This window comes from Schistocerca serialis, chromosome 1 (assembly GCF_023864345.2).
Source record: "Schistocerca serialis cubense isolate TAMUIC-IGC-003099 chromosome 1, iqSchSeri2.2, whole genome shotgun sequence".
Lineage (NCBI taxonomy): Eukaryota > Metazoa > Arthropoda > Insecta > Orthoptera > Acrididae > Schistocerca > Schistocerca serialis.
In genome coordinates, this window is record NC_064638.1 from 724,824,007 (window position 1) to 724,848,956 (window position 24,950).

At 44.2% G+C, this 24,950-nt stretch overlaps 1 protein-coding gene across 1 annotated transcript; it reads right to left on the reverse strand.

The window, feature by feature from the left end:
* Nucleotides 1–580: 580 nt before the first annotated feature.
* On the reverse strand, nucleotides 581–24,627 carry LOC126427487 (trypsin-1-like). Its single transcript, XM_050089780.1, has 7 exons — nucleotides 24,543–24,627; nucleotides 22,404–22,502; nucleotides 15,281–15,420; nucleotides 9,259–9,356; nucleotides 5,827–5,933; nucleotides 5,383–5,576; nucleotides 581–724 (listed from the first exon to the last, which is right to left on the reverse strand). The coding sequence occupies exons 1-7, from the start codon at nucleotides 24,625–24,627 to the stop codon at nucleotides 581–583; spliced, it is 867 nt and encodes a 288-aa protein (XP_049945737.1).
* Between the last annotated feature and the right edge of the window lie 323 nt (nucleotides 24,628–24,950).

Sequence of the window (24,950 nt, forward strand, 5' to 3'; positions counted from 1 at the left end):
GACCAAGAGATGAATACACTAAACAGATTCAGGAGGATTTAGGTTGCAGTAGGTACTGGGAGATGAAGAACCTACTACAGGATAGAGTAGCATGGTGAGCTGCATCAAACCAGTCTCGGAACTGAAGACAACTACATCGAGGTTGGATGAGGTGTACAGGGTGTCAGTGCGATATGTCCTGGGAATAACTACTTTTTGCACATCGTTCTCAGTTATTAATGTAATGTGAATAGCGAGGAAAAACTGAATTTGTGGCTTCTTGACCACTCTGAACAGTGTACAGATTACTTGTAATTTTCTACAAATGCGATTCATCTGAGGCTCGTGGCAATAATATAAAGAATCAATAAAAAATTTGTTTTCAGTTCTCAACGGTGTAGTGTTACATGATATGGTCCATGTGTTATAGAGGTCTAAGGTATGTTAATGCCAAAATTGATTTGCTAATTTAACTAGAGATAGATGGAAGGTACAGGGAAGCAAAAATACACTGCAAAATAATTAAGAAAGTAGAGAGATTTTGGTTGAAGTATCTTTATTCTCTCGGCTGAAATCAGATTACACGTCTGGCATGAGGTTTCTAAATGTACTGGTTGATGAAGTCCGTGAAAGCGGCCACCCGGGTGAAGACGGAGGGGGCGTCCTCAGCCCCACAGGGCCACATGCCCCATGACACGATTCCGATGAGGGCGCCGTCCTGGGCCAGTGGGCCGCCAGAGTCACCCTGCACAATCAGAGTACGCAGTCAGCAAACACAGTCTCACCATGTACACCCGCAGACAGCGGAACAACCTGCGCTACACTACATGACCAACTTAAACACCTCAGTTGTCAGTTGATTTGACTTCTTAAACAAAATGGACGAAAAATAGTCATCAGCCCAAGACGCTAGTAGCTTATAACGCTGACTCTAGCCTTGATACGGTTTCAGTTCGGTGAGAACGGAAACCAACAAGTTTCTTCAGGTAGGTCACATCTAATGGAAGCAACTCACTGACGCTTACATCTCGCAGAGCTATCAAATTGCGGGTACATTAACTGGTACGTTTCACTCAATAGTCGAAGCATTTCTGGACATTTTATGTGCTACTAAGATTGGTTGATTTAGCGGCCTTGTCGATACACAGTAGGGTGGTATGTACGATAGGATATGACGTCACGGTCGATGAAGCTTTCCAGTCCCGATACATTGGGTACGCCTGTACCACCTCGTACAATTGCGACGGTTAGCCAACCATTACCATGGGAGAATGTATCGTTCAGATCAATACTGAAGTTAAGTCTACATCCACAAAAGACTGCAGGTCCATCTAGTAGAGAGTGTGCAGCGACAGATTTTATGGTATTTTTCTTCTTGTCAGCGGGAGATGTTGTCATTTCGACGTCTTCAATTGTTTTATATATTGTCTGTCTTGCCAAGATGCCCTACAGAAGATATCGTCGCCGTGCAAGACAGACAATATATAAAACAATTGAAGACGTCGAAATGACAACATCTGCCGCTGACAAGAAGAAAAATACCATAAAATCTGTCGCTGCACACTCTCTACTAGATGGACCTGCAGTCTTTTGTGGATGTAGACTTAACTTCAGTATTGATCTGAACGATACATTCTCCCATGGTAATGGTTGGCTAACCGTCGCAATTGTACGAGGTGGTACAGGCGTACCCAATGTATCGGGACTGGAAAGCTTCATCGACCGTGACGTCATATCCTATCGTACATACCATGTTTGTAAAAATGCAAATAAAGACTTTGGAAAATCATCTTATATGTCACCCTCACCCTTCTCCTTGTATACCCGCAATAGACGTAAGATATCTGTTAATGAAACTGTATTTATTTGGATTAAAGGGAAAGGTACTTGTGAATATGTAAAATTTGTTGGAGACTGTACTTTGTATTTTCATAAATAAATTGATCTGTAGCGTAGCTTAAAAACGGACAAGGGTACATCTAGAATCTGTCGACATAGAGTATGCAACAGCATGTTACGTCAGCTCTGTGAGTGCTTGACCTTTGACCCCGCCGATAAGGCGGCTCAAGTCCATCTTGGCAGCGCGCCAGCGTATGTGTGCAGCCCTGTGAACTTAGCTGTTGTCATCTTAGGCGATGTCGTTATCCACAGCATACCCTCCACGAAGATGTAGAAGAAAAGGCAACACTTGGTCACGGAGAATATTCTGATAATCATCCTAGTTCTAGTTCATGGTACGTGAATGAGTGGTCCGAATTCACTGTGCCAAAGAAATCCTCAGAACATTGCAAAGCAACCTCTGGCATGAACAGCCCCCTCCACATACTGCAGGTAAATCGTCTCACTGGGACATGGTCCACTCGATGCCTTACAACAGTTGAAGAGAGCCTCCCACGTTAGGAGTACCTGAATGAATGGTCCAAAATCACTGTACCAAAGATAGCCTCAGAACATCGCAAAACCACCTGTGGTGTGCAATACACCCTCCATACACTGCAGGTAAACCGTCTCATTGGTCCTCGGTTCACTTGACGGCCTGCAACGTTATAAGAGAGGCATGACGCGTCGTTCCGCACAAGACATCTTTAGTTAGCTTGTGTCCAGATTCTGTGTTGTTTGGCCCACTGAAGACTTGCAGCTGTATGTGCCGCTATAAGCAATGGTCTTTTGTGAGATATCCGACTCCAGACGCTCATTCCATGCAGCTGCCTTCACGGCTTTTGTTTGGAACCTGGTTATGGTGGAATGCATTCATTGACAGCACGAATTCCTGTCGTGTGAAACCGGTTGTCTCTGAAAACTCTGACATCTCTGACCTGTCACATTCGATTAGGATGTATCAGCAACCATTGTTCTTACTCCATGTTACATAGCTGTAAGAAGTACGCCATTCCTTGTTGACACGTTGGTCAGTCTGCTTTGATACACAAACAAATTGAGGAACTTCATTTATGATATGGTCAAGGGCACGTCAAAACACTTACCATATTTCTGTCATCCTGAAACATCTCCACATCGACCCATTTTACTGCGCTATTTCCGTACAACAAACTGGTACATGCAATTGGAAATAAGCGTTTGGCGTCATTGGCCGGGAGGCCCCTTACAGGGCAGGTCCGGCCACATTGGTGCAGGTCTTATTACATTCGACGCCACATTGGGCGACCTGCGCGCCGGATGGGGATTAAATGATGATGAAGACAACACAACACCCAGTCCCTGAGCGGAGAAAATCCCCGACCCAGCCGGGAATCGAACCCAGGCCCGTTAGGAAGGCAGTCCGTCACGCTGTCCATTAAGATGTCGGGGAGGACAGACTGGTACATCAAATCATTTCACTTTCATTACTTATGTTAGTGGTCGAGGGTCACATGGCTGTCTGGTACCAGTTTTACATCATCTAAAGCGCACCAAACTGAATAGCGTACTTTTTTAAGAAATGACTAATATTTTGTCCGGTAGAACTTATGTCTCATGGATTTTATCTACTGTAGAGTCCACAGCTCATGATCTAGTGGTTAACGTTGCTGTCTCTAGATCAGGGGGTCCTGGGTTACAGTCCGTGCTGGGTCAGAGATCTCTGCTGGGAAAATGGACCTTATGGTGTCCTCATCATTGATGTGTAGGAAACTGATCAATCCCAGATGGTGTCTCCTGACCAAAAATACCATGCTATCATTTCATTTTATTTCATCCACTGTAGAAATGGTTGCACTCACAAATTTCATGTGGTTTCGAAAGTCCCCTTTAAGCCAATTCTCAGTCTGTAGCTGACTGATTGCGGCGCAATCTGCCTCGCACGTCCTCGCACACTAAGGTGACGAAAGTCATGGGATAGCGATATACACAAATACAGATGGCGGTATAAAATGGCGGCGCATTGGTGGAGTTGTGATTTGTACTCAGGTCGTTCACGAGAAAAAGTGCCCAATGTTACTGTGGCCTCACAACGGGAATTAACAGACTTCCAACGTGGAATGCGAGTTGGAGCCAGACGCATGGGACTTCAGATTTCGGAAATCGTTAGGGAATTCAATATTTCGAGATCCACAGTGTCAAGAGTTTGCCGAGGATACCAAATTTCAGGCATAACCTGTCACCATGGGGAACGTTCTTGCTGATGGCCTTCACTTAACGATTGAGAGAGTGACGTTTGCGTAGAGTTGTCACTGGTAACAGACAATCAGTACTGCGTGAAATAACCGCAGAAATTAACGTGGAAGGTACGACGAACGAATCCGTATAGACAGTACATCGAAAATTGACATTGATGGGCTGTAGCAGCAGACGCGGGTAGCTTTGCTAACAGCACTATATCACCTGCACCACCTCTCCTGAACTCGTTACCGTATCGCTTGGAATGTAGACTAGCAGAAAACCGTTGCGTGGTCAAATGAGTCCCGATTTCAGCTGGTAAGAGCTGACGGTAGGGTTTGAATGTCACGCAGACCCCACGAACCCATGAACCCAAGTTGTCAACAAGGTACTGTGCAAGCTGGTGGTGACTGCATAATGATATAGGCTCTGTTTACATGGAATGGAATGGGTTCTCTGGTCAAAATACATTCGAGCATTGAGAGGAAATGTTTGTGTTCGGCTGCTTGGAGACCAGTTACAGCAATTGGTGAACTTCATGTTACCAAACAACGATGGAAATTTTGTGGAAGACAGTGTCAGCAAGCGACAGTTATTCGCGATTGGTTTGAAGAATATTCTGGACAGTTCGAGCGAACAGTTTGGCCACACAGATTGTCCGACGTGAATCCCATGGAATATTTATGGGACATAATCGAGATGTCAGTTAGTGCAGGAAATGGTGCAACGGCATCACTTTCGCAATTGTGGACGGCCATGGAGACAGCATGGAGGAGGAGGAGGAGATTAGTGTTTAACGTCCCGTCGACAACGAGGTCATTAGAGACGGAGCACAAGCTCGAGTTAGGGAAGGATGAGGAAGGAAATCGGCCGTGCCCTTTCAAAGGAACCATCCCGGCATTTGCCTGAAGTGATATAGGGAAATCACGGAAAACCTAAATCAGGATGGCCGGACGCGGGATTGAACCGTCGTCCTTCCGAATGCGAGTCCAGTGTGCTAACCACTGCGCCACCTCGCTCGGTGGAGACAGCATGGCTGAATATTTCTGCAGGGGAGTTCCAAAGACCTGTTGAGTTCATGACACGTCGATAAGGCAACCATAGATTCTTCAGATAACTGAAATTCAAAACGTACCACATTGACGATTTAAGATAATTGTTATGTTGTGTGCAGAGGATACTTCTGACATCAACCAGTGCGTAAAACGCAAATGTTTATACGCTCAAGGATATCCTTATCCAACACTGCTCAGGTGAGTTAACAGTAGGTTGCTCCATCAGAACAGACGATCCTGGTGGCATGTGTACCTTGCAAGCGGAGATGCTTCCGTCGACGGGGCCGGTGCAGACATTGTCGTCGTTGAGCGGGCTGTCACCCAGAAGCAGCGCGCACTCCGTGTTGCTGATGACGCTGACGTCGACCCACTGCAGGATGTCGGGCATGTGCGGAAGAATGCCGGTGCTGGTGCTGCCCCAGCCAGACAGAGTCGCCGACGAACCAGCTGCGAAGAAAGTCAAGTATAGCTGCAAGTACTCGGCTTACAGGCAGTGTGGCTTCACGAGGGGTTTCAGTGTAATCTGAATTAGCAGTAGTAGGAAACAAAAGAAGAATTCAGACCATGTGAAGAAGACAACTAGTGGTCAGAGAAAGTAATGACACAAAGAGTAAAATAATCATAAGTTTCTAGTAGTGACGCCACTCTAGAGAGAGGTACTCGTGAAAACAACAGCTGACACCGTTGACAGTCTTACCACTTGGGACGGATCCAGCGGTAGGGAGCGGTATGGCCTGTACGTTGCCGCCCAGGGTCAGGCTGGACTGCAGCTGGAAGACGGCGACGTCGTTGATTGCGACGTTACTGTGGAACAAACAACATCAGAGTATCTTAACACACGCGTTCACTTTGAAAAAGTAATGTTGCTGCAGTTGCACATATTGGTGCCTCGATCCATATGGACGTCTGACTTCTAGTCAAAGAAGTGTACCATAAACAGTGTCCCTATGTGTTGAAAGACAGAATGACAATTTCGAAACTCCACTATTAACGATATTACAAAGTTGTAATGATAATGAGCCTAAGGATTTGGTGGCCGGGAGACCCCTCGCGGGGCGGTTCAGCCACCGCTCCACAAGTTCTTTAACGCCACTACGGCGACTTGCGAGTGAATGAGGATGAAATGATGATGAAAGACACACACCACCCAGTCATCTCGTGGCGGAGAAAATCCCTGACCCCGCCGGGAATCGAACCCAGGACCCCGTACGCAGGAAGCGAGAACGCTACCGCAGGACTACGAGCCGCGGACACTAAGTTGTAATGACAGAGAAATAAAGGACCAGATTATTGCATCGTCTCTACCCGAGGCCCAAATTCCCACTGAAGAATAAAAGAAGCTTACACATTAACTTTTGTCACTCAACTATTCCAGAGAGAGAGAGAGAGAGAGAATTGCCTGAAGGTTATGTGTGATGTTTGTGTGGAACAGGTAGATATATTCGTGAAAGGAAACGATAAAATGATAATTTTCATCAAACATATAATAAGCCTCTTTAGCATTCATTTTGTAAGACGGCCGCAGTGTCCATGCGTTTCTAGGCGCTTCAGTCTGGAACCGCGCGACCGCTACGGTCGCAGGTTCGAATCCTGCCTCGGGCATGGATATGTATGTTGACCTTAGGTTGGTTAGGTTTAAGTAGTTCTAAGTTCTAGGGGACTGATGACCTCAGATGTTAAGTCCCATAGTGCTCAGAGTCATTTGAACCATTTGAACCATTCACTTTGTAAACATAAAAGAGAAACTTCCCGTTTTCCGCTCTCATTAAATAGTGCAGTATTGGTGATAACCGATAGACAAGTATTCAGCCAATCTGAGGGATCCAAACTTCCAGGAAAATCCAGAAAATAAATGACTGCTTTAAAATAAAAATCCATTGAAGCCGATTATGTGTCAGGCAGAATGCTGCACATTGTGATACACCCAACACATCACACCCCAGTTAGACACACATTTGCCATTGTCATATTAGTTTTTAAGGCAGCTGTTTGGACAGCTGTTTTAACATTAACGAGCTTTTTAAAATTTTGCGAGAAGCGATGTACTTCAGACTTGTTGAACACGTCTGAAGGTACGATAGTGTGAAACACTGACAATTTCGATTCTAGAAAATAATTTCTACTGAATATGATATCTAAGATTTTACTATCGTAGTATAGCAGTTCAGCTACTACAATTTTCTATGATCTCACTTACGCATTTGCCTGTGAATATTACAGCAACAGTATACAGGAATAATTTACAGATTTCAAGATATAGTAAGGAATAGATCAATTTCGTATTTACGTTATAGAAAGCAGGAGCCATGCGAGGCAGTTTAGTCAGGTTTCATGAGAAGTCGTTTTCTGACGGGAGAAAAGAAAACAAAAGTTTTTGTGTTCCACAGTGTTCACCGTCGGATCCACCGCTGTTGGTATTGTCATACAGATAAAGCTAATATAGTTCTTTCTTAAAACAGCTAGATTTCATTTTCCGCTAAATACACTACTGGCCATTGAAATTGCTACACCAAGAAGGAATGCAGATGATAAATGGGTATTCATTGGACAGAAATATTATACTAGAACTGATGTGAGATTACATTTTCACGCAATTTGGGTGCGTAGATCCTGAGAAATCAGTACCCAGAACAACCACCTCTGGTCGTAATAATGGCCTTGATACGCCTGGGCATTCAGTCAAACAGAGCTTGGATGGCGTGTACATGTACAGCTGCCCATGCCAGCTTCAACACGATACCACAGTTCATCAAGAGTAGTGATTGGCGTATTATGACGAGCCAGTTGCTCGGCCACCATTGACCAGACGTTTTCAATAGGTGAGAGATCTTGAGAATGTGCTGGCCAGGGCAGCTGTCGAACATTTTCTGTATCCAGAAAGGCCCGTACAGGACCTGCAACATGCGGTCGTGCATTATCCTGCTGAAATGTAGGGTTTCACAGGGATCTAAAGAGGTGACCGGGACGTGCAACCAATGGCACCCCGTACCATCACGCCGGGTGATACGCCAGTATGGCGATGACGAGTACACGCTTCCAATGTGCGTTCACCGCGATGTCGCCAAACACGGACACGACCATCATGATGCTGTAAACAGAACTTGGATTCATCCGAAAAAATGACGTTTTGCCATTCGTGCACCTAGGTTCGTTGTTGAGTACACCATCGCAGGCGCTCCTGTCTGTGATGCAGCGTCAAGGGTAACCGCTGCCGTGGTCTCCGAGCTGATAGTCCATGCTGCTGCAAACGTCGTCGAACTGTTCGTGCAGGTGGTTGTTGTCTTGCAGTTGACTCAGGGATCGAGACGTGGCTGCACGATCCGTTACAGCCATGCGGATATGATGCCTGTCATCTCGACTGCTAGTGATACGAGGTCGTTTGGATCCAGCACGGCGTTCCGTATTACCCTCCTGAACCCACCGATTTCACGTTCGGCTAACAGTCATTGGATCTCGACCAACGCGAGCAGCAATGTCGCAGTACGATATACCGCAATCGCGATAGGCTACAATCCGACCTTTATCAAAGTCGGAAACGTAATGGTACGCATTTCTGCTGTCAGCACGATGTAGGTGACGCCACCGGCGGCAGCCTTGTGTGAATGCTCTGAAAAGCTAATCATTTGCATATCACAGCATCTTCTTCTCGTCGGTTAAATTTCGCGTCTGTAGCACGTCATCTTCGTGGTGTAGCAATTTTAATGGCCAATAGTGTATCTTTATTGCTTTGTTTAGTTTGAAATGCAAGCGCTTTCGGGCTCATATCGGCGCCTGGATGGGCATCTATCACAGATGCTCTGCATCATCAAATAGCCTGCACCTCATGTCGAGATTTATGACTGACTAAAATTATTTTCCTGAGATCTCGTCTTTGGCATCGAAATCCATTTTAATACCTAAACACTCTAAAATACATTTAAATATCTCACATTATGTTTTCACAGGAAGGGATCGCAGTTTTGCTTTCTTTATGACTGCTTCAGTGTGCAGCAATCAATAACAGATGTTGGTATAGCTTGTCAATCAAATCGCAGTGAAAGAGATCCTATGTATAATCATTGGTGAGACGTTACTAAAGCTGTTACACATTTCGAACACGCTGATCGCAAACAGTGTCTGTATCACTCACTCAATTTCCTGGTAGGATGGATGCCTTATCTCCTGCGCCACTTGCACCCTCTGCTCGATGGCCGAGTCAGACGTCAGGGAGTTGATGCCGGCCACGGCCTAAAACACACAACAGAAGACACAATCACAGAGAGCTCTTCCCATTTCCTACAAGAGTTTTAGCTGTCATTGTTTTCAAAAACACTGATAAGACTAAATGTCTGGGACCCCATCTTAAACATATACTATGTGCTATTGATTCATTCAACAAATGAATAGCTGACGTAACAGAACAATTGATGAGCTTCGGCTCGCATTCTCAGTTGAAAAGACAGTATAGACTTTTTATAACTTAATATGGAAAATGATATTGCGCCATAACCAAAGATGTTGAGCCACGTCCTCCAATCACCCTAACAAAACAGAAATGATTATAACGCGTTTTACTACTGAGCAAAGAATAAAGTAATACCCTAAATGACGACTGTCTAAAAAGGCGCGGATCGTGGTTGTGACGAATAAAGGAGGAAGAAAATGGGAGGTCTTGAAAATGACAAAGAATTCTTGAAGATTACAGACTGTGTTTCGTACACGTGCTACCGATCTGCTGGCCCACCGGAAGCAGAAAACATTCCGTAGAATAAAATGTAGCCATTTGAAAGTTTCCTCATTTTCTTTTAATGTTTGTTTGAGTGTATCTGACTAGGAATATTTGAATGGAAACGAATAATGACTTATTGAAGAGTAGCATGGATGAGATACACTGATTCCTTTTAGGGAGCATTCTCGATAAATTTTCTATAAATTTAATCAGCCACGACAGGGAACAACTTTTTGTCCACTGGGGGCCCAAAATGTGACTCCTCTTTATTAGTTCCTGACTCTTTCAAGGTAGGTATATGGACGATCGCAATGATATACTGTTTCTTCTTATTACCTAAACATATTTCAGCACCTATGTGCCACCATGAGTGGGTCTTGTTTATTGAAAACTTATTATTTGTATATCAGATCGATCCTCCTAGGCCGGCCGGAGTGGCCGAGCGGTTCTAGGCGGTACAGTCTGGAACCGCGCGGCCGCTACGGTCGGAGGTTCGAAACCTGCCTCGGGCATGGATGTGTGTGATGTCCTTAGGTTAGTTAGGTTTAAGTAGTTCTAAGTTCTAGGGGACTGATGTCCTCAGAAGTTAAGTCCCACAGTGCTCAGAGCCATTTTTGATCCTCCTAGTTTTCCTCCCAAAGGTATCTATCACATCATATTAGAAGGGCGGGCTTTGGCGCAAGGTTGCAAGAAAGGAGTTTTCAGTGCTGAGAATAGCCAATGAACAAAGGCTCTCCTGAACTTGAGTATTTCGAGGGATTTAATCCACTTCATTGCTGAGAATTATCTCTCACCACACGAACTTAATGCTGGGATGTGAATTAAGTTCTATTTAAAAGCACATAACATAAAGCAATATTCTTTACTTATCATACTATAGAGTCTTCACTTGACGATTAGAGGCTGCAAAAAATAATTTAACTGATAGAAAAAACCAGTTAGTGAGAAGTAGCAGTTAGTTCAGTAACCGCTCATCAGATGAGCATTTTTCCTTTCATTGTCGACTTTAGACGTCTAAGTCTAGCTCCCATCCTTTTGTGAACTTGCCTCACACACACACACGAGCTTCTGTATCTCAACGTTGTTTCCATGTGGTTTGCTTTCCATTACACGTTTGAAGGCTTTTGAATCACCATCCCCCAAATAATGAAAATAACGTAAATTATACCACTGAGAAGAGTGATCAAATATTGTTTTTATTCTAGCAACCTCCACACCACCACTGTTGCCTAAGTAATTTGCTGTACACTTATCTCTATGTTCATTATTCACTTTATTAACACAGCGAGAGTATTTTGACATAATAGCCAAATCAATCACTTTTCCAATGTCAACACTTGTAGCTATAACAATGTCATTGTTGGAGGTATGACCCCGTTCGTGCTATGTACCATCGAAAGCTACTGAGGTCACGGGAATTTTCATTTTCTTTGACTGCTGTTTCTACAACCTCACGCACAGTGTCATGGGCTTCATCCTCCGCTGCAGAGCCTAATGCATAGTTGTACATGTCAAATTTTGAAGGTGGTGGAGGAAGGTTCGTTACACCACACAGCATAGCTCCCGCTGGTCTTCATTTACCGATAGCTCGCAGCCCATACATTAATCTAATGTTCACATAATAAACTGAACTGTCATTGATTTTCACTGAATCAGAATTGGAAAACTTGCAACTGTCATTACTTATACTGCAGATTAGTACAAACATACAACACTTTTTGCAACACTGAGCCGGCCGAAGTGGCCGTGCGGTTAAAGGCGCTGCTGTCTGGAACCGCAAGGCCGCTACGGTCGCAGGTTCGAATCCTGCCTCGGGCATGGATGTTTGTGATGTCCTTAGGTTAGTTAGGTTTAACTAGTTCTAAGTTCTAGGGGACTAATGACCTCAGCAGTTGAGTCCCATAGTGCTCAGAGCCATTTGAACCATTTTGCAACACTGATTCTGTTCGACAACTTCAGAAAATTTACTATGTCGAGAATCTCAAAAACTTCCTTGCCCTTTTCAAGCACTTTATACATATTTTCAGCGTCTTTGAGCTTCCTACTGGACGCATTAGTAACAGGGGAAAGTGCAAACATTAGCTGGGGTTCTGTGGATCAGCCGCGTTGGCACATCTTGGTCCTTCCAACGTTGAAGACATTAAAACAATGTTTCCTATTGAGTTTAATCTGTTCTTCATTTACATCTGCCAATTCACACGTTTTCTGAACATTTTTCCACTAGCCGTTGACATCTTCACAGAATGATACAAACAATGCGCGAGAATTTTCTTCGTGTATTCACCACACGTGAATAAATTCCAAAGTCAAAGATATAAGCAGAAAACTAGGGAGCATATTTCGAGGCTGGCGAGCAGTGAAGCCACGAATAACACAATTAATCACTGGAAACTAGCAGTTTTAAAATCACGATGAAAGACTGACAGATCTCCAGTCGACCATGACAGGGAGAAAAACTGAGAGGCCGGCCGCTGTGGCCGAGCGGTTCTAGGCGCTTTAGTCTGAAACCGCGCTGCTGCTACGGTCGCAGGTTCGAATGCTGCCTCGGGCATGGATGTGTATGATGTCCTTAGATTAGTTAGGTTTAAGTAGTTGTAAGTCTAGGGGACTGATGAGCTCAGATGTTAAGTCACATAGTGCTCAGAGCCATTTGAACCATTTGGAAAACTGAGAGGATCACTTCGGAAAACTGGTAAATTAATATGGTTCGGATTGGAGTACAAGAACGTGCAGTAGATCATTTTAAAGAGGTGCTGGACCGCTCTTCGCCTGACTCCTGCTCAAGAAACCTGCCTGGCTGGGGTGGTCCTGCCAGAAGCTTAAGGTCGCACCAGCACTGCTCCCTGGGTCGTAGCGGAGTGCAGGGCTGCTATTTAGGCGGGACTGTCCCGAATATCCAGCTGAAAACCCGACTTCCGATAAAACTTGTCGGGATAGGAAAAAATTGCTGTCGCATAAAAATGGACAAAATTTCACACAATACTGCGGACTCCGCTTTAAATTGCTCAGTATGGAGTTAAAACCGAGGCACAAGCTTGTAAAAGTTACTGAAATTTAAAATTCTGCTTTTGGTTTTAGTCAGACAGCTAAGTTGGCAAACCTGATTCAACAGCTGTTGTTTTCGAGTAGCTAATCCGGAGTCGACTATAGCGGTGCTTAGTCAATCTCTGCAGGAACAACTAAGTTGTATTGTGCTGTTTCGTTCGTGAAATATTTTCACAAATATGAATTCGTCAGCAGACAGCGAAACTAAAGAAGTGTCTGTGTCGAAAAGGAAACAAAAGTTGAAATCTAAGTTCGCGAGTGAACGGTGCAAAGTTTACTCGTTGCCTCGGAAAGGTGAATATGATAATGATGCCCACTGGACTGTGTGCCTCTCAAATTTCAGTGATTCTTATGAATATGAAAATGACGTTAAAAAGCACACAAACATTGCAACACAGAGAACGTCTGTTCAACTTCCGATAAAATTTGTCGGGACAGGAAAAACTCGCGATCGCATAAAAATGGACAATATTTCATTTAATATTGTGGTCTCCGCTTTAAATTGCTCAGTATGGAGTTAAAACTGAGGGATAATCTTGTAAAAGTTCCTGAAATTTAAAATTCTGCTTTTAGTGTTAGTCACAGAGCTAAGTTGGCAAACCTGACTCAACAGCTGTTGTTTTCGAGTAGCTAGTCCGAAGTCGACCATAGCGGTGCTTAGTCATTCTCTGCAGGAACAACTAAGTTGTGTTGTGCAGTTTCGTTAGTGAGGTATTTTCACAAATATGAATTCGTCAGCAGACAGCGAAACTAGGGAAGTGTCTGTGTCGAAAAGGAAACAAAAGTTGAAAACTAAGTTCGCGAGTGAACCGTGTAAGCCGGCCGCGGTGGTCTCGCGGTTCTAGGCGCGCAGTCCGGAACCGTGCGACTGCTACGGTCGCAGGTTCGAATCCTGCCTCGGGCATGGATGTGTGTGATGTCCTTAGGTTAGGTAGGTTTAAGTAGTTCTAAGTTCTAGGGGACTGATAACCACAGCAGTTGAGTCCCATAGTGCTCAGAGCCATTTGAACCATTTTTGAACCGTGTAAAGTTTACTCGTGGCTTCGAAAAGGTGAATATGATAATGATGCCCACTGGACTGTGTGTGGTGTCACCGCCAGACACCACACTTGCTAGGTGGTAGCCTTTAAATCGGCCGCGGTCCGTTAGTATACGTCGGACCCGCGTGTCACCACTATCAGTGATTGCAGACCGAACGCCACCACACGGCAGGTCTAGTCTAGAGAGACTCCCTAGCACTCGCCAGTTGTACAGCCGACTTTGCTAGCAATGGTTCACTGTCTACATACGCTCTCATTTGCAGAGACGACAGTTTAGCATAGCCTTCAGCTACGTCATTTGCTACGACCTAGCAAGGCGCCATATTCAGTTACTATAATTACTTCAAGAATGTCTTCTGAACAGGTAATATTGTGACTCATGTACCGTCAAGAGCGACGTTCATCACTAATGGATTACAGTTAAGTATCAAACTAATTGTGACCGATTTCTGGATTATCATTCCTTGTCATGTTCCAGACCTCACGTCAGTATAGTTCTTCCCTCCTCACGCCAGCCTGCGTGAGCTAAAACGCGTGCATTTCGCCCTTCACTCGTTGGCTCTTCTGCCAACACAAAACTGTGTACCTCTCGTATTTCCGTGTTTATCATGAAGATGAAAATGAAGTTAAAAAACACATAAACATTGCAAAACAGAGAACGTCTGTTCAACTGTGGGCCTCGACAACGCAGATGAAAGTAAATTCTATTCTAAGTCGTATGTGCATTTTGTCTAGGTTTCGTAAAAGTCCCGATTTCGTTGAAAAAAGATTGGCAGCCCTGACGGAGTGCACAAACCTCCTCGCCATGGTAAAGCGGCTGTCCTCGGGAGGCACTGCTGTATGGTTACGAAAGCTAGACCCTTACAAAAAGAGGTACAAGCGAGTGGAATGAACTTCATTAGACACGTGAGTGGATGTACTTTAATGGATATCAAGAGTAATTATGACATTATAGCTGTACAAAATACGAACAACATAAGTGACACAGTATCAGATAAGGTGGAAAAAACGCATAAGCCGAATGCCAGACGCAAGTATCATTAAACCAATATAAACCAAGTTGCGAAAGATCGTTAGGAACACTAATGAAGAGATGGCGTTACCAATTATGAAGCACACGGAACGGACCAAAAAGCGCATCCTATTATGTACATTCCGATGGTGATAATGATGATGATGACCCTCTAGAGTAAGATTTTGTGCTTCTTGCACCGAATGTTGCAGGAAAGTCTAGAACGTGCTACATGTGGGCAACGTTTAAATTTTCTGTTCCTTCTTGTTGGAGACAGACTTGGCAGACGTTTCTGTTGGCGCCTAGTTGTGACTTGTGACAGCTGAGCGCTGTGTGAGCCACTCACCTCGTAGTAGCCGCCGACTGCCGGGTCGAGGCAGTGCCCCGCCGTGACGACAGCATTGGCGGACACGATGGAGCCACCGCACGTGTGGGAGGCAATGCCGAGCATCACCCACTGCAGCGACACCTGGTACGGGAACTGGCCTGCACAGGCGGAGACAGCTGCTGTAGTCCACACACACACTCCTTATAAAAGCACGGCATCTGACACCACCACAGAGAGACATTAAGGGGGGTAGGACGTCAAACGGGCCGACTTGGACACAATAATTTTTTTTACATGTGAAATTTTATCATTTTTTCACTTACTATTGGCTGCATTTGTTGCTATAGGTACACTTTACTTCATAAGTAAGAGAGACTGTTCGATGAATTTTGCACATCACACAAACCATACTTTCAGGTGTCTGAAACTCTACAATCTATTTAATTTATGAAAAAATGAATGAGCTGTTACGTTTTAAACTTTATGTTTAGAAAATAATCAAATTTTGTAGTTAATTATCTCAATTTTTACCACAGTTTATAATAGATTTGGAAAATTCTAGAGTTTCATACACTTGTAAGTATGGTTTGTATGCTGTGCTAAATTCATCAAAGAATCTCTCTTACTTGTGAAGAAAAATGTAGCTATAGCACCAAATGCAGCCAACAGTAAGTGAAAAAATGATGAAATTTCGTATCTAAAAAAAATTTATTTTGTTATGTTTTTGCACTTCCACTGCTATGAGTGTGAATCCTGAATCCTTCCTGGTCATGCTGACAAAGTTTTATGAATTTATTTGTAAAAGTATAGACAGCAGAAAATAAAATGTGCTGTGCTGCCTCTCCTGCTCCAAGTCGGCCCGTTTCACGTCCTATCCCCCTTAACAGCCCTCAATACCACCGATACAGAGCGCCGTACCTTAGTAACAACACATACGACTCGTATTCGGGAGAGCGGCCATGGAGGAGGAGATTAGTGGTTAACGTCCCGTCGACAACAAGGTCATTAGAGGCGGAGCACAACCTCGAACTAAGGAAGGATTGGGAAGGAAATCGGCCGTCCCCTTTCAAAGGAACCATCCCGGCATCTACCTGAAACGATTTAGGGAAATCACGGGAAACCTAAATAAGGATGGCCGGAGACGGGTTTGAACCGTCGTCCTCCCGAATGCGAGTCCAGTGCGCTAACCACTCCGCCACCCCGCTCGGTGAGAGCAGCCATACAAAGCCCCTTTCTGGGACCAGGATCTAAGCTTTTCGTGTCTTCCATAAATCGATTAAGACGAACACGAGACGTTTCCTTTGAAAGGGCACGCCTGATTTCCTTCTCCATTCCCCCCTAACATGATCTTGGTATCTTTGTAATGATTTCACCATCTACAGAGCGTTAAGCCCTAATCTTTATTTCTTCAAAATTGACAAGAAGAGAATTCAAGCTTTCTTCCGGTGCAATTCTGAAACCTTATGGATTTCGCCTTGTCGATGACGTTTATTTCTCTGCCAGTTCTAAGAATTACTGTTTTACAGAGCCTGATTGGCTACAAGAACAAATGTTACGTACGTAACACGCCTGCGAACACCATTTATATGCATGTATTTGGTTGGTGAGTAATTTCGTAGTGTTTTTCCATAAGTTTAATAAACACAACAGAGACACATGGTTGAAATGGCTCTAAACACTATGGGACATAACATCTGAGGTCATCAGTCCCCCTAGACTTAGAACTACTTAAACCTAACTAACCTAAGCACATCACACACATCCATGCCCAAGGCAGGATTCGAACCTGCGACAGTAGCGGTCACGCTGTTCCAGACTGAAGCGCCTAGAACCGCACGGCCACACCGGCCGGCTCGCTTTTCCACCAGATGCATAACTGCATAACGTTATCCTTTGTGGATTCGTGCTGGTCTTTGTACAGAGTGCAGCTGCGTTGTTTGGGCTCATGTAGCTGCTTCATTTGGGCTCAACCATTCTTTTCTTTTCATTGTGTTAGCATAGAACTCTATTTCTCCTTACCAGTAACGACAATACGGGACAGGAATGGTCGGTGTTGTTCACGAGTCAGTTGATGACGTGCAAACAGAGACGCACATTTGGCCACCCCCCCCCCCCCCCCCCCCCTGGTTTTTGTGATTTTGGATTAGAGTGTGCAGCATCCATACACCCGATTTTTGAACCTTCCCCACTGCATGCAAAAGTCGCACGGTGGTGGAATGATCGCAGCTCATCACATGTGCCACCTCTCAAGTTCAGTGACGTGGATCATTGTGGATTAATGCGTCTAAACGACCTTCATCAAACCCTGAATTTCTTCATGAACGTGTAGAGCCACCAATGCCGAAACGACCCTTCTTAAAACGAGAAAACCAGTTTCTTGCCCTGCTCTATCCGGTGACATTATCCTCATAAACGGTGCAAATGCTTCTGGCTCCCTACGCTACTGTCACCCCTCTGTTGAGTTCAGACAGAAGAATATGTCGGAAATGTTTCGATTTTTCCACTTGGCACTCCATTTTCTGGTGTCCACTGCTCCACTCACTATCTCCAAATGACAAAATGACAGTATGCTAACTGAGATAGCAACAGTAAAATACAAATAAAAAATGACAATCGATAAATAAACCGATAGCAACCGGACTATCAACATGCAAAACAAAAATGCTACAAACTTTTGCACCAACCGAATATAATAAATATGATAGTATTTGGTAAACCTTAAATAGAAGATGAGACGCCGTCGTACAGGACGGCACAAGTTGAACGAATAGCTGAAAACGTATGCTGCAGAGAACTGTAGATTCATGTTTATAGAACGGACAAGAGTAACACTGATGTGCCACAAATGAAATGCATCATTGTTTTTTTTTTTTTCGTCTAAATCTTCATCTGTGTTATGTGACTCATGGCCCCGTTTCTGGCTGAAAATTATGAGTTGCATCCTCGATGGGAGCGTCTAGAATGGATGCCATATTGCCATCATAGCCTCACGGGGCTAGCAGTGTATTTAACACTAAATTCTTCTAGAATCTACATATGTAAATGATGCTCTAAGCCCCCCACCCCCCTATTCTAACTCCAACTTTTGCTGTTGTACATGGATTAAAAAGAAACGCGAACTGACTGTAATCGAACCTGCAAGTGGAGTAGAAAAGAGTTTGGCACCTGCAATAATTTAATTTGATATATAAGTTAAATAAGGGAAAGTTTCATTAACGTAGTGAGAAATGATATGGTTGCTCTACCGATTAACAGAATGAAAGTTCTGTCCAAAATAACAATATGATTTATTATGACTAAACTCAAAATAATAAATAAAACACATGAAACATTTACAATACATCAAATTGGCTCAAATTGGATACTCAAATAAATGCTGTGAAGGTGAAGTTATCCCTAAACTAGATTGTGACATTTATGACGAAGTGGTATGTGGAGCCAATTCCTTGCAACTCAAATCTTAAGAGAAACACACAGCCAACCCAACATTAACTGCTGTTACAGTAGTAAGAACTCAAGACAATGAACGCCCAAGACAGAACAAAGTTAGAAAAGACGAACAGGCGCGCTCTAATGAGCTCTGATTATCACCTAGCAAAATTGCCTGCTTTGCCAGTGCTGCGGACATACATTACCAAGCTGTCTTCTTAACTGCAAGAACACGACCTGGTGTACCGGAGGCGATGGCTGGTTGCTTCGACGTCCCGTCGTGGTGATGACAATGTCGCGAGTATAACTCGAAACAAATTATCCTGGTCTGGTTGTTTCAGACTAAAGACTTCCTAGCAATACAAATGCGCCTCTGAGGGAGACGAAGAAGGCTCGCCACACCATCACTGACGGTACAGTGATTGATTTTAACAATCGAAATCACACAGTAACTCCGATACAGTCACCTTTAGCCAAAACTGCTCAAGACAGACAACATAGGCCGCTTGTATGCAGAATGCTCAATTGCCAACTGTACTCGGAAAGTTACGTTGAAGTCGAAACTTCAGCAACTTCGTCAAACAGTTACAATCAAATAAGAGTATATTAGACAGCCAACGGAAGGCAGCCTGTCCAGAGCAGCGAGAGCTCAGTCTTGTAACCTACCCCGACTGAAAGGCGAGAGCCGACTCCTCTCAAGAGCACCCTACAAGCCGAACACATAACATTCCTGCCCCCACGACAGTGGCCATGGTTAAACGTTCCAATCAGCAACTCGAAAACTGGCGGAAAATTCCACTCTATTGCCGAAGCACTACCATTCCACCAATGGAGATTCTTGGCGCCAATTTCTGCGCCGATTTTGCTACGTCACAGAGCTATGCCCTGAGCAAGCCAATCGCAGTTACGATTTTGCAGAAAACGCGGGAATTTGCCCACCAAGACTGCCTGAGTACACAAGTCATTCCCACGCCTCACTGGTAGCCCGCCAGAAAGTGTTTTTGCTAAGTTTCTGCGAAGTAACGGAACCTCTAGCCCAGCCGCTCCTCCAGGGCCCTGCGGGCGTGTCTCTGCCGCTATTATGACAATGTCGGCGTCTGGAAAGCATTCACTCAACTCCCTCACACCCGTCGGCTTAACCCTTTCAAGATCAGCAGAGCCTGCCTGTCACCGGACCACCCGGGTGACAAGAGACACTGCGTGGGAAGTCCACGTGTGAAGGAATAGCAACGTTTCACCGCATGCAATTAGAGAGGAAAATCGAATTACTCAGAGTAAGATAGAAATATGAGACGGGGCTTCTGCCACGTCTCACGGCCTCTCACAACTTGGCGTTTTGTTTCTGATTATTCTGATGAGAAAGATGATTACACGCCAAAGGGGCTCCCTATACTATTCAGGAAAGCAATGAGGACGCTTAACCCTCGCAATACCAAGGCGGGTACTTTATGCCCACATTATGAAACTATTGTAATCTAGTCAGTTACTTTGTACTTCATAATTTTGAAAAAATAAATGTTTTGAATTGATTCTTCTACCAGCTTCCACATATATGTTTCCCATATTTTAGTTATATTTGATCCAAAAATTTAAGTCTCAGCACTAGATGTCCCTTTCCCTAATGAACGTCGTATTCAGTATTTCCAGGTGCAATACTTACACATCAGTCTCTCTTTAAAAAGTGTGTTGGGAGTAAAAGTCAACGACAATGATCGAAATTTGCATTTGCATTTGAGATTGCTACGTGTGTGCTACAAGGCATTGTCAGGTTCTGAATCCTACTTACTCATCAGTACCACTTGAAAAAGTATGTTTTTAGCATATTTCAGCAGAAATTAACGAAATCTGTTTTTCGTATTCTTTTAAGAGAGGGCATTGTTTAGGCGCGTTTTGGAAAATGCCTTGGCACTGCAAAGGTTAATAAAGCCAGAAAGTGCAACGTAAAGTACCCAGGGTGTTTATCTTGGTTCGAAATTCGGCAGTAGCTACGTGTTGTTGTTGTGGTCTTCAGTCCTGAGACTGGTTTGATGCAGCTCTCCATGCTACTCTATTCTGTGCAAGCTTCTTCATCTCCCAGTACCTACTGCAGCCTACATCCTTCTGAATCTGTTTAGTGTATTCATCTCTTGGTCTTCCTCTACGATTTTTACCCTCCACGCTGCCCTCCAATACTAGATTGGTGATCCATTGATGCCTCAGAACATGTCCTACCAACCGATCCCTTCTTCTAGTCAAGTTGTGCCACAAACTCCTCTTCTCCCCAATCCTATTCAGTACCTCCTAGTTAGTTATGTGTTAGACCCATCTAATCTTCAGCATTCTTCTGTAGCACCACATTTCGGAAGCTTCTATTCTCTTCTTGTCCAAACTATTTATCGTCCATGTTTCACTTCCATACAAGGCCACACTCCATACAAATACTTTCAGAAACGACTTCCTGACACTTAAATCTATGCTCGATGTTAACATGTTTCTCTTCTTCAGAAACGCTTTCCTTGCCATTGCCAGTCTACATTTTATATCCTCTCTACTTCGATCATCATCAGTTATTTTACTCCCCAAATAGGAAAACTCCTTTGTTACTTTAAGTGTCTCATTTCCTAATCTAATTCCCTCAGCATCACCTGATTTAATTTGACTACATTCCATTATCCTCGTTTCGCTTTTGTTGATGTTCATCTTATGTCCTCCTTTCAAGACACTGTCCATTCCGTTCAACTGCTCTTCCAAGTCCTTTGTTGTCTCCGACATCATTACAATGTCATCGGCGAACCTTAAAGATTTTATTTTTTCTCCATGGATTTTAATACCTACTCCGAATTTTTCTTTTGTTTCCTTTACTGCTTGCTCATTATACAGATTGAACAACATCGGGGAGAGGCTACAAACCTGTCTCACTCCCTTCCCAACCACTGCTTGACCCTTATAACTGCCATCTACGTTCTGTACAAATTGTAAATAGCCTTTCGCTCTCTGTATTTTGTCCCTGCCACCTCCAGAATTTGAAAGAGAGTATTCCAGTCAACATTGTCAAAGCTTTCTCTAAGTCTACAAATGCTAGAAACGTAGGTTTGCCTTTTCTTAATCTAGCTTCTAAAATAAGTCGTAGAGTCGGTATTGCCTCACTTGTTCCCATATTTCTACGGAATCCAAACTGATCTTCCCCGAGGTCAGCTTCTACCAGTTTTTCCAATCGTCTGTAAAGAATTCGCGTTAGTATTTTGCAGCCGTGACTTATTAAACTGATAGTTCGGTAATTTTCACATCTGTCAACGCCTGCTTTCTTTGGGATTGGAATTATTATATTCTTCTTGAAGTCTGAGGGTAGTAACTACGTACAAGTGCTATAACATTTGCTGTGGGTACGCGAAATGGTTGTGACTTCAGCAAGACTCCTTTGCACCATTCGTCGTAGACTCAGACATTGAAGTAATGCAGAAGCCAGAAGCTAAAGCTGCTCTCCTTGTGTGAAACTTGTCTCTGTCTTTGTGAAAGAAATCCATAGCTGCTGAATTCATGGATTGCCCTAAGGTCCAACAAAAGTAGCTGTGGAAACCTCGTACCGTCTTGAGCAACGTTACCTTGCTAGTAATTAGGCCTGCAAGATTCTTCGTCTTCACAGGCCCGTTATCACACATGTTTTGCTACCAACCAAAAGCACACAAGAGGATAAACAGTTGTCTTTGGGAGTATGTAGGGTGCAGTAACTCACCTAAGGTGGCATCCGAGCCGCCGACGATGCGTCCGTGTACCCGGCCGAACCTCCTTTGTGGACCGCTGTGTGGGATGCGACGAACGGGCAGCTCAGCCGCTGGAACACAGCAAACACCACAATGAACTCTATGAAGTGAGGCGGGCCACCGCCCGCGTCTGATATATGACAAACAAACTAACGAAACGTTAAGTGTTGCCGACGAAGGACGTGTTCACAGAGACTATTCTGTGTTTTCTTAGGAGAAGAAAAACTTCGTAGCAAGGATCACAATTAAACAGTGTATTATGGATGACTGGTTTCGGTAAATTCGTGTTACCATCTTCAGATCTGTGTAATCTGGCACAAGATAAACATCTTGTGCCAGGTTATACAGATCGCCCCTTGACACTCAGTATGAGTAAACTAATAATTATTCTGTGTCCTTAGCTGCATACGTGTGTAATCTCAAACGAGGGGAATGTTGTATTTGGGTTGCGTGATAATACTGAATCAAAAACAAATACATATAAGAAATCGTCCCCTTTTTCTGGAATTTCGTCGCTTTAATTCCTGCAACAGACAAAATATTTCCCGCTTCCGATAAATCTATTAGTGGTGTAAGACCCAACAGTGGTCGCATCGTATATGGTTCTCAAGAAATGACTGCGCTCTTGTTCACCTCAAATATACTCTAAGATAAAGAAACGACGAACTACGAAGTAGTTATGCAAATTCTTCACAAATTGATATTCGCAAAAGTATCGAGGGAAAATGGTAAACTAGAACAATTTAACTTCACTGCTGGCAAGCATAGTAAACAGGGAACACGTCGATACCTGTGCATAAAGTCTTAGCGAATTTCATTTCGTGTACTCAACTGAACAGTTACTTTGGCTCCCTGACAGGCGCATCAACATGATACACAGATGTCCGCACTTGAGAAAGGACATGTAGTTGGGCTCAAGGAAGACGGCTATAGTAATCGGCCAAGCGCTCCACATCTGAATACGAGCGATGCCACTATTCAACGATGTTGGCGGGAGCAGGTGGACCATAGCCGAAAGCGTCAAGATGCTAGCGGTCGTCGTAGAGAGACGACAGAACGTGAAGACGGAGCAATCCTCAGAAAGCCGCACAGAGGCCCGGATTCATCATTATCATCGATCCGACGGGCAACTGGTGCTTCAGTGACCTCTAATAGGCGGCCTACAGAAAGGAAGCTGAGCTCATGGCGTCCGTTTGGGCGCCTACCATTAACCGTTCTACACCACCAAGCCCATTTGCAGTGGTGTCGGGAATACTCGGCCTGGAACCTCATTGACTGGAGTAGAATTGTCTTCAGTGATGACTCCCGCTTCGAACTGATCCCCGATAAGCAATTTTTAAAACGTGTCTGGAAACGACTGGACAGCGGAGGGATACCAATCTGACGGTCGCCGACCACGCGACCCAACAATCAGGAGTGATGGTCTGGGCTGGCATTTCATTTCGTAGCAGAACCTCTTTGGCTGTCGTCAGAGACGTCCTCACAGCGCAGCTGTACGTCGACGATGGTCTACTCCCCGTTTTGTTGCCCTTCATGGCAAGGCATCCGGGTTAGATTTCAGCAAGAGAATGCCCATTCGCACGAGGTAACCGTTTCTACTTCTTGTCTTCGCGCTTGTCAATCCCTGCCCGGACCAGCAAGTTCGCCGGTCTCTCCCAAAGTAGAACATTAGGGGCAATATGAGCAGAGCCTTCCAACCAGCTCGGGATTTTCAGGATATGTAGCGCCATTCAAACACTATTGGCTCGACATCCATCAGGAGGACTTCCAACAACCCTATCAGTCAATACCAAGCCGAATAACAGCTTACATAAGGGCCAGAGGTGGACCAACGTGTTATTTACTTGCTCAATTTATGAACCTCTTTCTCGTGAAAAAATCAGCCATTTTTTTCTGAAATTGTAGCCATTTGTTTGTACATGTACGTCACATCTACCGATTCCCGTACCATTCGGATAATTCCTTCGTGGTATGTCGTGCTTTTTTGTCTTATTGTTTTTGTGTAATTACATTAAAACAATATTTTCTTAACTAAATGCAAAGCTTTAAATTTTAAATAAAATGTCTGCAGAAGCTGAGAGAGAGGGTCTTCATCCAGCAGTGATACTTACCGAGCACGCAGGCAGCAAGCGCCAGAACCAGGACGGTCTGTCTCATCATGTTGGACTTTTGGAGTCTGAAGGATGGATGCCGCATTGTGCCGTTCCAGGGCCTTATATACTGGCCTGTTAAGTGACAGGTGGACTCTTTTACACTTTGAACCAGGGATGGCGAAATTAATGAACTGGAAGACCTTGATAACGAGACTCATATCTGTGATTAAAGATGACTTTTCGCCTACCTCTAATGTCCAGTCTTCTTTGATAAGTATTTCTTCACACGTTCATATCTTTCATCATCGAAATGCAGCTCGAACGTGCTGTACCTGAAAACTATTAACGTGCAAGTTTCCGTGCAGTAACAGAGTAGCTTTGAAGATGTGCGACTGTCGATTCTATTTTATACCTGAAGTAAAAACT

Coding starts and splice junctions, on each gene's coding strand:
- LOC126427487 (XM_050089780.1), bottom strand. CDS start 24,627: ATGCGGCATCCATCCTTCAGACTCCAAAAGTCCAACATGATGAGACAG. Junction 15,421..22,403: donor CGGCTCGGATGCCACCTTAG/GTGAGTTACTGC, acceptor CCGCCTGTGCAG/GCCAGTTCCCGTACCAGGTG. Junction 5,577..5,826: donor CGCTGGATCCGTCCCAAGTG/GTAAGACTGTCA, acceptor CTTTCTTCGCAG/CTGGTTCGTCGGCGACTCTG.